Here is a 15,488-nt window from a genome sequence, read left to right on the forward strand (position 1 = left end):
TTTTGGCTTTGTGTGGAAAACCAAAAGAAAGTTCCCATAGAGCAACTTATAAAACTAAATATAAATTAGCAAAATTACCCTCTTAAAATGTAGTGTTGTCAGCTCAAACTGCATTTTCATGTCAGCATGTCACCAAAAAAAAAAAGAGATAACCTTTTGGCCTCTTTTTGGAAAATAGGCAGATATGTGACACTGTTATCTTAAAGGAAATGTTCACCAAAAATGAAAATCCATTAAAAAACAGATTTGGATAAATGTAGCATTTACATCACTTGCTTACCAATGGATTCTCTGCAGTGAATGGGTGCCGTCAGAGTGAAAGTTGATAAAAACAGCACAATAATCCACAAGTAATCCACACAAGTCCAGTCCATCTGATGTGAAGCAAAAAGCAGCATGTTTGTAAGAAACAAATCCATCATTAAGATTTTTTTTTTAGCTTCAAACCATTGCTTCCGCCTAAAGAACAAGTCTCTATCCATAATATAGTTTTTTCCATTGAAAATGTTGTATTGTCTGAATCAGGAGAGAAATATGCACAGGTTAAGCACTTTTTTACAGTCCAAAATGTTCCAGTTGACGTATGGATTTTGATGTGAGAGGACAACAGTGGATGGACTTTTTCATTTTGGCCAGTTTAAAGTTATAACACCTTAATGATGGATTTGTTTTTTTCCAAACACAGCTTTTTGATTCACAAGCCATTCATTGATAGACTAGAGTCTTCTTGTGAAATATTAGGGTGTTTTTATCAGCTGTTTGGACTCTCATTCTGACGGCACCCATTCACTGCAGAGGTGAGTACTCCATTGGTGAGCAAGTGATGTAATGCTAAATCCATTCGGATGAGGAAACAAACTTTAAAGCATCTTGAACAGCCTGAGGGTGAGTACATTTTCAGGGTAATGATGTTAAGGGCGATTTTAATTTTCTGGTGAGCATTTTTTTTTTTTCACAGTACTTTCAAATATATATTTACTTCATACTGGAAATGGAAAGAAATGAGGAAACTGTTCTGCATCAACAAACTAAGCCTTTACTGTAAGATACTGCTCATATATGAACAATAACATCAATATAGTAGACTGACAAATGAAACAAACTACGATTGAATTATTTTCCTCCTGTAGCTCATACAGTAGGTGTTGTGGATTGATGTAACTGTAGCATTACTGAGCATGCAATACTTTGAATTTTCCAGTAGTCCAGAAATAGATGTTTGTAGTAATATGCACATTTACATGTGTACAAGTTCCAAGGCGTATGAGTTATCTTGACAGATCAGACACATCTCTTCAGTCTGCTTCCTCTGATCGTGGTCGTGGTCTTCCTGAAGTATCAGACAGTCTATTTCATTGTTATACTCTCTTGAGCACCCAGAAAGAGCACATCAGTTAGAAGGCAGTGGAGAGGTGTGAGCCAAGCTGTGTCCGTCTGTCATTCATCTGGTCTATGAAAGATGAGAAGGAGAATTAAGGAAATTAACACATATGCGCTATAGTTAATGTATAGAAGAGTAAAGACTGTAAAAAAATATACTCAAAAACATAAAATACTCTAAAAACATTTAATATATTAGTATGCTTATTTTATTTATTTATTCATTACATGTAATTAATTTTCATCAACTACGAAGACCCTCCTGCAGTTCGTGAGTTTGGGAAACCTTGTATAAGAGTATAAATGTTCAAACATTTAACCAAGATTTTTGTATTATTTTTTTTAATCACTTGCTGTGTACAATATTCAGTCATGTTTTATGCCCTTCCTAGGTCATTTGACTCCTACTTTTGGAGAAAAACTGTCTGTGTGCTGAAGATAATGGTTGAGCGTCAGCAGTTGGGACAGGTATGAAGAAGAAATATTGATCAATCAAATGCCAACCCAATATCACATATCAGTTCTAAACAGGGATCTATATCACTGTTAATTTATTTTTATTGTCACTTTTGATATTATGAACTCAATCATAGATTTACTATTTAATCATATACTTACATACTTTCTCTTGGATTTCAAAGTTTTCGACAACTTGTAATCTGTAAGAGAAATTTAGATATTCCTTGGCTAGATGTTTTGACATATTAGGTCATAGCTTGTACAAAGCATTCAAATATATGAAATTATTATATGAAAATATGAAAACAGCAAAAACCTCTAATAGTAGGATGAAACACAAAGTTACCCCAAGTCTGATGAAATTCTTGTTCTGTAAAGCTGACGCTGCAGCTTCTGTTGAGGAAACAGAATTATAGCTGAAATGATATGCATAAGTGATGTCACATATTCAACAAATATGTGACCCTGGACCACAAAACTCAAAATTGAGATTTATGCATCATCATGAAAGCTGAATAAATAAGCTTTCAATTGATGTGTGGTTTATTAGGATAGGACAATATTTGGCCGAGATACAACTATTTGAAAATATGGAATATGAGGGTGCAAAAAAATCTAAATATTGAGAAAATCGCCTTTAAATTTGTCCAAATGAAGTTCTTAGCAATGCATATTACTAATCAAAAATTAAGTTTTGATATATTTACGGTAGGAAATGTACAAAATATCTTCATGGAACATGATCTTTACTTAATGTCCTAATGATTTTTGGTAAAAGAAAAATCAATAATTTTGACCCATGCAATGTATTTGGCTATTGCTACAAATATACCCCCAGCGACTTAAGACTGGTTTTGTGCTCCAGGGTCACATATTTCTTCACTTTATACTTCTCACTTTTCATTATTCTCTTTAAAAGGCATTAATAGATTAAGTGTGAGCCTAAGTATTCATAAGATAGGAGAAATATATTTTTCTGGTTTAAGCTAATTCTGACTCCAGTGTTAATTTTTAACAAGGCAGGAGACAGAGAAAAAATATCCATTCCAAATTCATTTCACACCATTAAGAGATCTATCAAACCTGAACATGGGCAAAACATCTACAATATAAAACAAAAAACAAAAAAACATCAGTACTATCAGATTACACAGCTACAGCTTTCAATAGCTGTTAATGAACAAGAATTCCTTTAAAGGGTTACTCCACCCCAAAATGAAAATGATATCATTAATCACTTACCCCATGTCATTCCAAACCCGTAAAAGCTTTGTTCGTCTTTGGAACACAATTTAAGATATTTTAGATGAAAACCGGGAGGCTTGTGACTGTCCCAAGCCTGCCAAACAATTAACACTGTCAAGGCCCAGAAAAGTATTAAAGACAGTCCATCTGCCATCAGTGGTTCAATCTGAATGTTATGAAGCGACAAGAATACTTCTTGTACACAAAGAAAATAAAAATTACAACTTTATTCAACAATTCGTCTCCTCCGAATCACCGTGTGGCGCGGCTGACACAGAACAGCGTACGCAGTTTGCGTCCAGCAGATATTCTCCAAAATGGCACTACGGTGACTCGGAGGAGACGCTCGTCGCTTCATAACATTCAGATTGAACCACTGATGGCAGATGGACTATTTTAACGATGTCTTTCATACTTTTCTGGGATTTTACAGTGTTATTTACTTGGCAGTCAATGGGACAGTCACAAGCCTCATTTTCATTTTGGGGTGGAGTAACCCTTTAACCCTTAAATGCATACCTCAGGTCTTTGGCGACCCGGGATGTCATTCACTACCCTCTCCCTCCTTCATTTTTTAAAGTTAGACATCACCTTTCTTAGTATTCCTCAATCTATTCATTATAAACAATATAACGGGAAAAAATAATACATTTAAAAGAATGTCTGTTTTCTGATTAATTTTTATAAATAGTGTATAGGGTCGCTTGAGACCCGAGGTGTGTATTAGTGTAAGTGTATTTTTTCTGCACAAAAAATATTCAAATATCTGATGACTCAATGCATGCAATTCACCTTTCCTCCTCGAGATGGCACTGTTTAATAGACGATAATGACATGATGTTTCGCTCATAATCATCGCAGGCATGAAACAAAAGAATATCATAAGCAAAAATTGAACTTTTGAATGGCTATACTGCAGAGCAATTACTTTATGCGATAAAATACAAGTGTAACTGTCATTTGATGGTGGATGTGGTGAATAAGCTGCCAGCGATCAAACTATTGATTTTGAAGTCACTGAAAATGGTAGTTTTGGTAGAATATGTTTGAGATCGTGAATATGAGCCAGATGTGAGAAATGTGTGAATGTACTGTGGAAGTGCGCTCTGACAATGACGGCGATGGTACAATCATCTGCTCAAATTGAACCCTTCCAAGTTTCAAAGGGTAATGAAATATGCTTTACTTTATTCTTCTGTAATTGTTCTTAAAACATCAAGATAATTTTTTGCTAATGCAGCAGTTAGAGATCCATCCGTGCTGGATATATAGGTCCGGGTCGCTAAAGACCTGAATATGTAATAGTGATTGGCGAAACATTCATGCATTTAAGGGTTAATATATAAGGCTGACTGGAAAATGTGCATTAGCCAAGTAGACTCTCACTCTCGTTGGCAGGATACAAAGCGCACGACGAAGGTTTAGTCCAAATACACAGTTTTTAATAATAATCCTCAGGAGAGCAAACATAAAATCCAGACAGGTAAGGCTACGAAATCCAACGAAGTGTAAATCAATGCAACAGAGACAAAACAACCTTAATAGCCAGCAACTCTGAGAACTAAAGCAAGGGAATTTATAGAAACGGAAGAGAGGAACTAATGACTACATTAACTAGACACAGGTGAACTAAATAAGGCAATCAAGGGGAGACAGAAACTGGGTCAATGAACAAGACGGGCAACCAAAGTAAAAACAGGGGGATGGTGTGACAGAGACAACTATTTATCGGTGGCTCCAAAGTGGTTGGTTGTTTAACATGTCGGTCAAACGGCCTCATGGGCGGGCCTTGACCAATGAAAGCTGCCATGGATTCCAGACTTTCAGCCGTCAGTCTGAAGGTCTGGCTACGTGAGAGTAGGTTTTGATTAGCATGTCTATTGCACATAAATCATGCATTTTAAATCCATATTAGTTTAAACTTCTGATATACGGTTTTCTGATTCTGAGCGCAAACATCTTAAACACGTGCACAGAAAGCATACGAGTACTAAACTATAAATTATCTTTCAAATACATATAAGTTTGTTAAAAATACATATGAGTTACAAAAACAGTCGTTTATGTCTGTGAAGGTAAACCGCTGGGAAAGAAATCGCATGTTTATATTTGATCTGTGTGGCAGCAGCGTATTATACACACTGATAAAAATGATTTTGTGGTGAAGTAAATGCTACAGAAAAACAAATGTAATTTCTACTTTAAATAATTTAGTTCAGGCAAGAATAAAAAAATGTAAAAAAGAGTAAATTCAATATTAGTACTCAATTTAAGCTTGTAGAATTTAAAGTTTGAACATATAAGTATATTTTACTTGGAATTGTATGTTTTACAAAGATTGTTTAAGTAAATAAATATCAATGTCATGATCCCGTTGTTCCCATCATGCACTTGGGCATGAATAATTAATAAGGTAATTTTTATTTTTTTTAGATGTATTTACACTTTTATGGTAGCTTTTGTTGTTAGGTTAAATAACTTGCTGTTTTGTGACATCTGGAGTTAATTTTTTACTCAAAATGACCCATTAAATTTACTTATTTCCTTTGCTAATTTTACATAATTTAGTTAAGCAGTTTTTACTTAATTACGCATGTAAATTTTACTTAAAAAATATGCATGCAAAAATTTGCAAAATAAAAATTAAGTAAATTTAACTTCTTGTTTTTTTCCAGTGCAGTAAATAAATCAGTAAATCCACTGCTTTCTTGTCTCCTCTGGGGCTGGGACTCTAAATAGTGTTCTGTGCTCGTCAGTGCAGCCAGTGATAGAACAGTTAGCATGCTTTGCTCGAGCTTTCGCCATGCCTTTAGAACTGGTACACCGTTGTTGCTTGTGAAAACACAATGGTGGCGCCATGGCTGGAAACTTGCAGATTAAGGGCGGTAATATTATAATAAGATCCCCTTTCTATGCCACAAGGGGAGGGAAATCTGATGCGTTTTTTTTTTTTTTACAAGCTTGCAGAGAAAGGCTTACCAAAAAAATAAATAAATAAAAAATTGCTGAGTTAATTTCTTTCACATTTCCTGGGTAGGTAGATGCACCTGGGACACGATTATAGCATTTAAACATGGAAAAAGTCAGATTTTCATGATATGTCACCTTTTAATATGTTAGTCAACACATCTAAATAAGCGTACTTTAAAGCATGACACAAGATTATGAAAACATTATGATTTAAAATGTAACTCAAAGTAAAACTTTTATTTGGACATTATTACAAAATGCACTTTTTAAAAGTATGCGTATTTGTGTTAAAGGGGTCATCGGATGCAAAATTCACTTTTCAAGTTGTTTAAACGTAAATATGTTTTGGAAGTGTGTGTACACATCCATCCTATAATGATCAAAATCTACCCAGTGTTTTTTTTTTTAATCCCTATTTTAAAATCCTCTTTCTCAAATCAGGCTGTTCTGACGAAGTTCTGTACAGACCACTCCCACGAGAGTTGATTGACAAGACCGTCTTACCTTAGACCCTCCCTGAGTGAGCTGAGAGCTGTCCGCCATTGTGTCTGCTCCGGTGCAGGGGAAGACAAGATGTCTCAAATTAAGCGATTGAAGTGTTTAGTTGTTGGATGTAATAATGAATATAGCAGTCATCATTTACTCCCGATATCTGAGCCGCTGAAGACCCAGAGGATTTACTTTCGCTTTGAAGTGAATGCGCCAATCCTCAATCTACATAAATGCATCTATGTTCGCCCAAATCATTCGTGATCCAGCTTCATCTACAGAAGAAGTGAGTATAAGGGTTTTTTATGAATCTTTGCAAATCGCCTTTCCTAATAATGTGCTAGTAAGCCAGTTTTGCAGCTGAAATTTAGTATGCTCCATAGATATATACACCTAGATGCCTCATTATCGACTGTTTCTATGGGCTGCGATACGTAAGCCATCCGCCAGTTTTGGAACGGTCTGCGAATCTTTGAGCGCATTGACTGTGTGCGTCTACAACAGAGAGTTATACGCTTGTATATCTTTGAAAATTCATTTATTATGGTGAATGCGAGATGGCTGATACGTCAATGTATCTGGAGCGGTCGAATAGGGAATCTACACATATCTATGGTCTGCTCATCACTCCACACAAGAGAGGGGCGGGGTCAGCAGAGCTCACTAGCATTTAAAGCAACATGAACTAGATCAGCGTGCTGAAAACAGAGCTGATTTTGACACGGTGAAGAAGGTGTTTTTTACACTACCATTGAGGATTTTTAACCAAAGTATGTTACAGACTTTTCATTAAGACCCTAAAGAATCATATCAACTTGTGTAAAATGGGCATCCGATGACCCCTTTAAGAAACATGAAAGTGTACTCTCTAAGCCTCCAAGTCAAAATTCACAAGCATGCTTGTGGCAAAACACCTCTACCACTAATATCTACAGAGAATTTCAGAAAGGTTATAATAGTGTCATGCTGTGGGACTGCTTTTCATTACTAGCATATATTACAAGAGAACCTGTTTTGGTTTGCTAAATAATGGACTCTTGGGTCTAATTGTCCTAACCTGAATAATCTGGAGTGATTTTCTGGTCCATATTTAGCTGAAAATACTTAATTAAGTGCTGCAACAAAGTAATTTATTTCTTAAGCAGTTTCTTATGAAGTATGTAGTATTTCGTTTTTTGGTAATGTGAGAATATTTTCCACTATGAAATTGCTTCGAGAATGCTTCAAGAATCACTCAGCTTTTTAAAAATGTCTTTACATTAATTTCTTCTTCTATAAGAACCAAAGGCTTTCTAGTGTTAGACATACACACTATCACAAATCAATTCCAGATTGAGTTGAAGATCATTGTGCTGGCTGGAGGTCTTTCATCGTGATGCACTAAATAGAAGCTTGCCAAGCCTTATTGAACGCTGCTGAGAAGAGGTCAAACGCGTGTCATTGTGTGAAAATAATTGCTTTGCCCATTTGGCCTTATGGGAACTTATCAAATTATAACATATTGTACATAAAAGTTCTGGACCCAATTAAAAATGTTCAGGTGGCATTTATGTCTGTGTTTATGGAGGAATAGCATACCTTTCTCTCTAGGAGGCAGTAGGCGGTGAGTAAGATAAGAAATCCTCCACAGATGGAGACCACAATGAAGCCCAGCCTGTAGAAATCCTCACTGAAGGACTCCTGAGGATCTTGCCCGAATAATCCCACCGCAACCTCTTTCAAAAGACAAACATGTGGCTTTAATCATTGCTGGAGGGATGTATGCGTGTGTGTGTGTTTCAAAATCATTTCAGTCTGGCCTACAGCTTTACTAGTTGTACCCGTTCCTTTTTCCTGAAGAGGTAGGTGTGTGTGTGCGTGCGAGCGTGTGTGTGTGTGTGTGCGTGCATTCACCTGTGCTGGTGGTTAGCTGTGTTACAGTAGGAGGTAGATTGCTGCTATACTCTTGCTCGCAGGTCCAGTTAACAGGAGTGTTTGTGGTAGTGATGAGGTGCAAGTAGAGGGACAGGACCTCCTCGACTCTTTGAAGTGCCTGGACAGGAGACTCATTGTATTGCCTCTCGAATGCTACAGGGTCCTCCTTCAGAGAGTGAGAGAGAAACAAAAATAAATAAATACAAAGGGATGGGGTTTAGCTCTATTTAAGATTGTTGTGGTGGATTTTTAAAGGGATCGTTCACCCAGAAATGTCAGTTCTGTCATCATCTGGTCAAACTCATGTTGTTATAAAGCCATGAATGTCTTTTTTTCATTGGAACACAAAGTTTCAAGCTTCAAAAAGAACACAAAAGTACCATCAAAGAATCATAAATGTGGTCCATCCCTTGCGGATTGAGTATGCTTAATTGTGCACTTGTAGTACATTTCAAATCTTAAAAGAACATTTTTTAAAAATGTACTTGCATATAATATTAATGAAATAAATGGACACTTTTGTATACTTCTTGTTAAATTAATAGTTTTAAAGTAAATAGTAAACTATTACCTTCTAATAATTGTTTGTCATTCTTAAAGAAGTACACTTTTTTATTTTGATATTTGATATAACACTAAAGTACTTGATACTGTATTATAATATTGTAGTGTTATTTGATTATTACATTTAAAGTTCATATATAAACTTTATTACAAATGTGCAATTCCAAATGTAAATACATGACATACAATTTTCACTCATTTGAAGATCAGAAATTAAATTTAAGTCATTGTTCACTGAATACCTTGACATCCACACATGACTATGAGTCATGAGAAAGTAATGTCGGACTGGTGAACGAATAAACCCTTGGATGACTTGGCCTACTTTCTTGATGCTTTTATGTCTGTAAAAAAATATTTTTTGTGTGTGCCCTGCAAAAAAATGGCTTATCTTACTTGGTATGTTTGTCTTGTTTCAAGTCAAAAATCAAGATACTTTTACTAGATCAGCAAAATGACGTAGTAAAAAAAAAACAAGTAAAATTATCTGCCAGTGGGGTAAGTAAAACGGTATGGTTTTAAGAATATTGTACTTACCCCACTGGCAGATAGTTTTTTGTTTTAAGCAAAATGCACTTAATTTAGTCTTTTCCCCTAGAAACAAGACTAAATATCTTACGTCTGCTGATCTAGTAAAAGTATCTTGATTTTTGACTTGAAACAAGACAAACATACCAAGTAAGATAAGCCATTTTTTGCAGGGCACACACAAAAAAATATTTTTTTTATATAAAAGTGGCTTGATTTAAGAATTGTTAGATATCTTGACTAGAAACAAGACAGAAATACTAAAGTAAGATAAGAATTTTTTTGCTGTGTGTGTTTCACAGAAGAAAATCGTCATGACCGTGGATCAATATTGAACTTATTTAAGATAAGCCATCAAATAGTAAATAATTTTTAAAAATATAAAAAAAAATACAGCAGCATCATAATGTGCATTACTATTGAAAAGTTTAGGGTTGGCTGCATTTATACATGTAAAATGTCAAGAACGTAGCCGGTTTATAAATTAGTCTCAGTAGGTTTCCTCCTTTGATCTGAAGGGGAAATCCCTATGATGACAAATTGTCTGTTCGTTATTGTCTTCAGCAAAGCCAGAACTAGCATTTCCTTAAGTGTAGTTTGAGTGGATCCCTTAATCCACATGCTTTGCTTCATGCCACGAGAGATTGTTTTGATGAAGAGGCTATTGAAGGAGAGTTTCTGCCTCATTCCACACTTTAGTGCATGCAGTTTCAGTTAGGAATGACATGGCAAATAAGCATTGTCAATAAATCACTAAAAGCGCCTTATTGGAAAAAAAAGAAAATAAAGTTAATTGAAAGTATGTATAGAGAGTAATGCCTTTTTCACATTAGAAGTATGAGAAAGTAGCAGCATGACTTCTTTTTACGTTTTGTACTTGAACCACTTTCTCACGCACGGCTGATATACGACACCAGCCACCAGATGGAAAAATTCTCAAGCTGAATTTTTTCGAAATATCTTTTTGAATAAATGAAAAGGAATGCAAATGTTTTATGTAAACCAATAAACAATAGTGAATACGCTTAATAATGCTTAGTAAAGCTTAATAATAGTCACACATATAGGCCAAAACGTGCTTGAGTGATGTTTCTGGATACAAAATTTTAATTTTGATAACCTTTAAAGGCAACTCTTTACAACAAGGTGGAGAAGTATTTTTGGATGCAATAGGCAATGTGACCTAACAGTGAACAAAACATTTACATAATTCGTTAATCTTGATTGGTAAATGTTCATTTCTAAGGATTACCAAACGTTTTTTAATGTTGAAAGTTGCATATGTTAAAGTTGCACATAACCCATGAATATTAAATGCTGTAATAAGTAAATAACACCTAATATGAAAATTATATGTTAACAGCAGCTAATGCAATGAACATTAGCCATCTTTTACATATAGCATTTATTAAATAAAGGTAAATGGACAGTCATTAATGTTTAATGCAGCTCAGAGGTGGTATGAATGCACACTGCAATTGCATTAACATTGTTATGAGACATGAGCTTTAAATATACAATATATCTCTTTCCTGGTTTGTTTTCACGTGGATGCTTTAGAGTGTGATTGTTTCCCTTTTTCAATTCTAATCCTTATTAACAGTGTTTACTGGAATGTTTCTAAAGCAGGTAAAAACAATACTTATTGTCTGGCAAAATGATGGAAATGCCTTTGAAATATTATCACTCAATATTCCAGTTAGGGCAACGTATGTTACATGATGTAGATATATATTACTACAGTGATATTTAACACGTCTGTAATATTGCTGCAGAAATAGTCAATTGAAAGTCCATTTTTAATGCTTTTAGACTTGTAAATTTCCTTTTATTATTCAATGGTTGAAGGTAGAATGTCTCCTCATTATACAAAGTTTTTGAAAATCCTTATTTTTGCTTTCTTAGGGCAAACCTTTAACTGATTGTTTACCGTTTATTTCCATATTTCACACAAAGCTTCAAAGGGGAATAGGAAAAAGGTGTATAAAGATACTTTTGTGCTGTGGAAAGAATCCATGGATGTTAAAGGTTCTTCACAGAACCATAAATGCCAATAGAACCTTTATTTTTAAGAATGTACAGTAATTCAACCTTATTGTAAAGTGTTAAAAAAATAATTGTTTACTGTGAGTTCATGACAATTCACTGACTAATCTTAAAGTAACCTAGCGATCCATAAGTAAAGTGAGGCTTTTTGTCCCTGAGATCAAAATAATTGCAGTTTTGGATGTAACGCATTACAAGTAACTGAGTAAAGTAATCAGATTACTTTTTTCAAGTAACTAGTAAAGTACTGCAGTGAGGTGCAGAAGCACTTCCTTTAAACTGAGGCTTATTAATTTCACTTTTAAAAAGGCCTTTAAAATTGCCAAAAATATAACGTTTGGGATTTTTAGTAATAAGAGAACAAATAAGCAAGCCCATGTGACAAAAACTAACACACAAGTAAGGCAATGCATTACTTTTAAAAGTAACTTTCCCCAACACTGAGTGTGAGTGTGCACACACCTCCAGTTGCTCGTCCAGTGAAGGTATGCAGTGTTGGGAGTAGATGTTGAGGATGAGGTTCTGTATGGAGACCACTGCTTGAGCACTTCCTGAGCCCTGCACGTATTTGAAGTGGACATTAAACAGTTCAAGCACCCTTGGCAGAGCAGCTTTGACATAACACACCACGCTCTAAAAGACAAGGAAGAGAAATGAGTAAGAAACCGTTTGGAAAAACCCGGAGAGCAAAATCTGGCACACTAGCTTGTGTACTTGACTTTACTTTCAAAAGAGATCATGCAGTTGGCTTTGGTTTTGCTGCTGTTTGTGTCGCTGGTTTGGTGAATCAGCGACTCAATTGATATTAACAGTATGTACTTTGTGAATTATCTTCTGTAAGATGGTATGATTGACTATGTGCTTCAGATTTAAGAGCTAAACCAAAGTTCAGACTGTCTTCAGAAAAAAAAGACTGTTTTACAAAATAACAGAGACATTTAAGAGCTTCATCAAAATGCATGCTGAATTCAGCCATGTCAAGGGTGCCATAATGGAAATCTCAGCAATGAGTGATGACAATTTGGTGTGAGCATCTAATCTAAAACACACATCTGATTTTGCTGCATTTCCAAAGCCAGATTCAAAACAGAAGATTTTGGAGTAGAAGCTCGTATTATGGAAAAAAACACAAATCAGTTTTTAAACACAGAGCAGTGGAAGAGAGTGTTTTAATGGCCGTCTTACCAGGTGTTTTCTCTCTATGAATGTATATGTGATTGAACAGCCAGTCTGCAACTGGTTTCTGATCTGAAGAGTAAAAATATGAATAGTTAAGACAGAGGTATTGCATTTGAAATCAAAGGATGACTCCGTGAACTTTATTGTGATCTGGTTCCTCACCAGTTGTTTTAGTTGAAGCAGGTGGTCCATGGTTATGGCATGTTTGCAAGGACCAGGGATGTCCATCATGGAGAGGGGAACACACAGTAGCATGAGAACACATACATTCTTCCCCTGTAGTGACAGTTAAAGAGAGAGAGAGTGAGATGTTTGTTTTTTCTATCATTAGGGGACTTTTTATATACAAGAAACCTAAACATACCTCTCACATACACCATTTTGCCGTTTTAAATTTTAATTTTAAGAAAGTGTTATTTTTAATAAGCAATTCTTCTTGTGGCAACTGTCGGATAAATATTAATATGAATAATATGCTTTTATAAATATATATTTTTTTATTTATATATGTGGAATAAAAAAAAAATCAATGCCTGAATATAAATGGTGAGAACGCTTCACCATTTTCTTCTAACTTCTGTCAATAAAGTTATTCTTGCAAGTTGTTGTAAAGTCAAAATGAAGAATTGATGGGGTTTTTTTTTGCCAGGTATGCCTCCCTCCCTCACTATCAATATATCTTATCTCTTTCATTCCTTATCTTTTTTATCGCTTTTATAGCTCTCTGTCAGCCCTGCATCCTGCTGCTTTTGATATTTCTGCATCTACTCCATCTTTTTAAAATTTCTTTTGATATTATGCCACTAACTTTTACGGCCAGCATACTCTAATCTAGTAGCCAATAATCCTCTAGGGTGATTTAACCACAGTCTGTTCACTTTGTGAATAAATACAAAAAACAAAAAAAAAACCTTTTTAGCCCTTTGAATTGAAGGTAAACTAACTCTTTGTTGACAGTGTAACAAGCAGATGTACCGTATCAGTTGATGTGGTGACAGAGCTGAGAAATGCATAAATACTACCACTTTATCATCACTAAATCATCTTAACATGTCAAAACTAGTACCCCATAAAATGAGAATATGTAAAAAAATGAAAAACATTGCTGCTCGTCTTTTAAAAATCGTATCAATAAGAGAGTGTGTTTCCATCTTTTAGAAGGACCAGAAGTATAGTCCCACTGAAGACCTTCAAGCCTACCTTGGTTCTGTAGAAGTGAAGAGGTGTAGGGTTGTTCATCTGGCTCACCGATCCAGCAGGAGAAGTCTACAATCCTCAGTTAGATGCATTTGAGCAGATCCAGGGGATGTTTTGCAGTGCAGAGTTGAAGCAGAATGACAGAAAAGCTCTTAAATGAATCGATGAACCATCAAAATGTATGTGCAGGCAGACAGTGAATTTATAGCGCTTTCTTGACAAGCACAATGATTAAACAACTGGTGTCTCACAGGAGCTCTCTCTGTCCCTTCCCTTCACCCCCTCCTTGTCTTTTTCATTAACTTCTCCGCCTTTTCAAGCCCACACCTCTCTCTTCCTCTCTTTTTTTTACGTTCTCATGTTTCATAATGTTTTTATGAAAGCAAGGCTTCCTGCTCACTATGTCTTTTTCAAGTTAAATCCTTTGCATGCCTATGTTTTACAGATGATGCAATGAATTATTTGATTTTTGACTCATGATCTTTCTCTGTCCCTCAAACAAGCCCCGTTATTCCTATTAGGACCTATTATGGTCCCTAGACTCACACAACAGTAAATCTAAACCTATACCTGTTTGTGATCAAAGTTCACACACCATTTTACGTTTTTTCCCCCCTTTCTTTTGTGTGCAGGGATGTTCTCCATGTTCCTGGGATAGATTTGTACCTTCTGAAGCATGCTGAGAGACATCTTAACATGATAGCTGTCAGAGAAAAAGTCATTGCTCTCAAGAGAGGGAAAAAGACTGTGTTCTCCACAGGCTTCGTTAAGATTAAAGAACGAGGTGAGACATGAAAGGACACCTGGTTTCCAATAGATCTGTGATAGTTAATGTTTACTGCAAGTATGATTTATGAATTAATGGTATCTATAATACATACACTACTGTTCAAAATTTGGGCTCTGTAATAATTTTTAAAAATGTTTTGAAAGTCTTGCATGCTCATTAAGGTTGCATTTATATAATCAAAAAGTTAGCATAGTAAAATTGTGAAATAATATAACAATTTAAAATAATAGTTTTCAGTTTTAATATGTTAAAATGCAGTTTATTCCTGTGATGTTAAAGCTACATTTTCAGCATTATTACTCAGTCGTCAGTGTCACATGATCCTTCAGAAATCATTCTAATATGCTGATTTGCTGCTCAAGATACATTTCATATCAATGTTGATAGATGATAACCTCTTGCTATCCAGTATTGTCTTGCTATCCAAAAAAAACATGATTTAGATCATTTAAAAATAATTCCAAGATCATATGTCTTGTGTGCTTGATCTAAGGACAAACTGATCTGGGGCACTGAAGTTATCAGTTTGCAAACAAAAGACGCATTTGGTTCTTTGAACCCAACCATTTTTACATTGTCAAGAACATTTAGTGTGCACGAATTACTGCTTATTCCCAACTAATGAAGAAATATTGGAACTGATGATAAAAACTGATGATGAGATATCACAAAAGCCAGTAAAGACTGACATGTGCGTTTAGATATAGCAAGTCTTTCATGAATGCAG

At 35.2% G+C, this 15,488-nt stretch overlaps 1 protein-coding gene across 2 annotated transcripts; it reads right to left on the reverse strand.

Annotated features, from left to right (window-relative positions):
* Positions 1–955: 955 nt before the first annotated feature.
* Positions 956–14,259, reverse strand: LOC306848956 (uncharacterized protein). Of its 2 annotated transcripts, none has more exons than XM_079383750.1 (9): positions 13,975–14,259; positions 12,937–13,050; positions 12,781–12,843; positions 12,058–12,228; positions 8,437–8,623; positions 8,122–8,258; positions 2,186–2,232; positions 1,999–2,039; positions 956–1,450 (listed from the first exon to the last, which is right to left on the reverse strand). In XM_079383750.1, exons 1-9 carry the CDS (start codon positions 14,011–14,013, stop codon positions 1,395–1,397), a joined length of 855 nt encoding a protein of 284 aa, XP_079239876.1. In that variant the 5' UTR covers positions 14,014–14,259; the 3' UTR covers positions 956–1,394. The 2 variants fall into 2 exon arrangements, with proteins under 2 accessions (XP_079239876.1, XP_079239877.1); XM_079383751.1 differs by having other exon boundaries at positions 1,018–1,450; positions 12,058–12,153.
* Positions 14,260–15,488: the final 1,229 nt, after the last annotated feature.

The sequence above is a fragment of the Barbus barbus genome (genome assembly GCF_936440315.1).
Source record: "Barbus barbus genome assembly, chromosome: 29".
Lineage (NCBI taxonomy): Eukaryota > Metazoa > Chordata > Actinopteri > Cypriniformes > Cyprinidae > Barbus > Barbus barbus.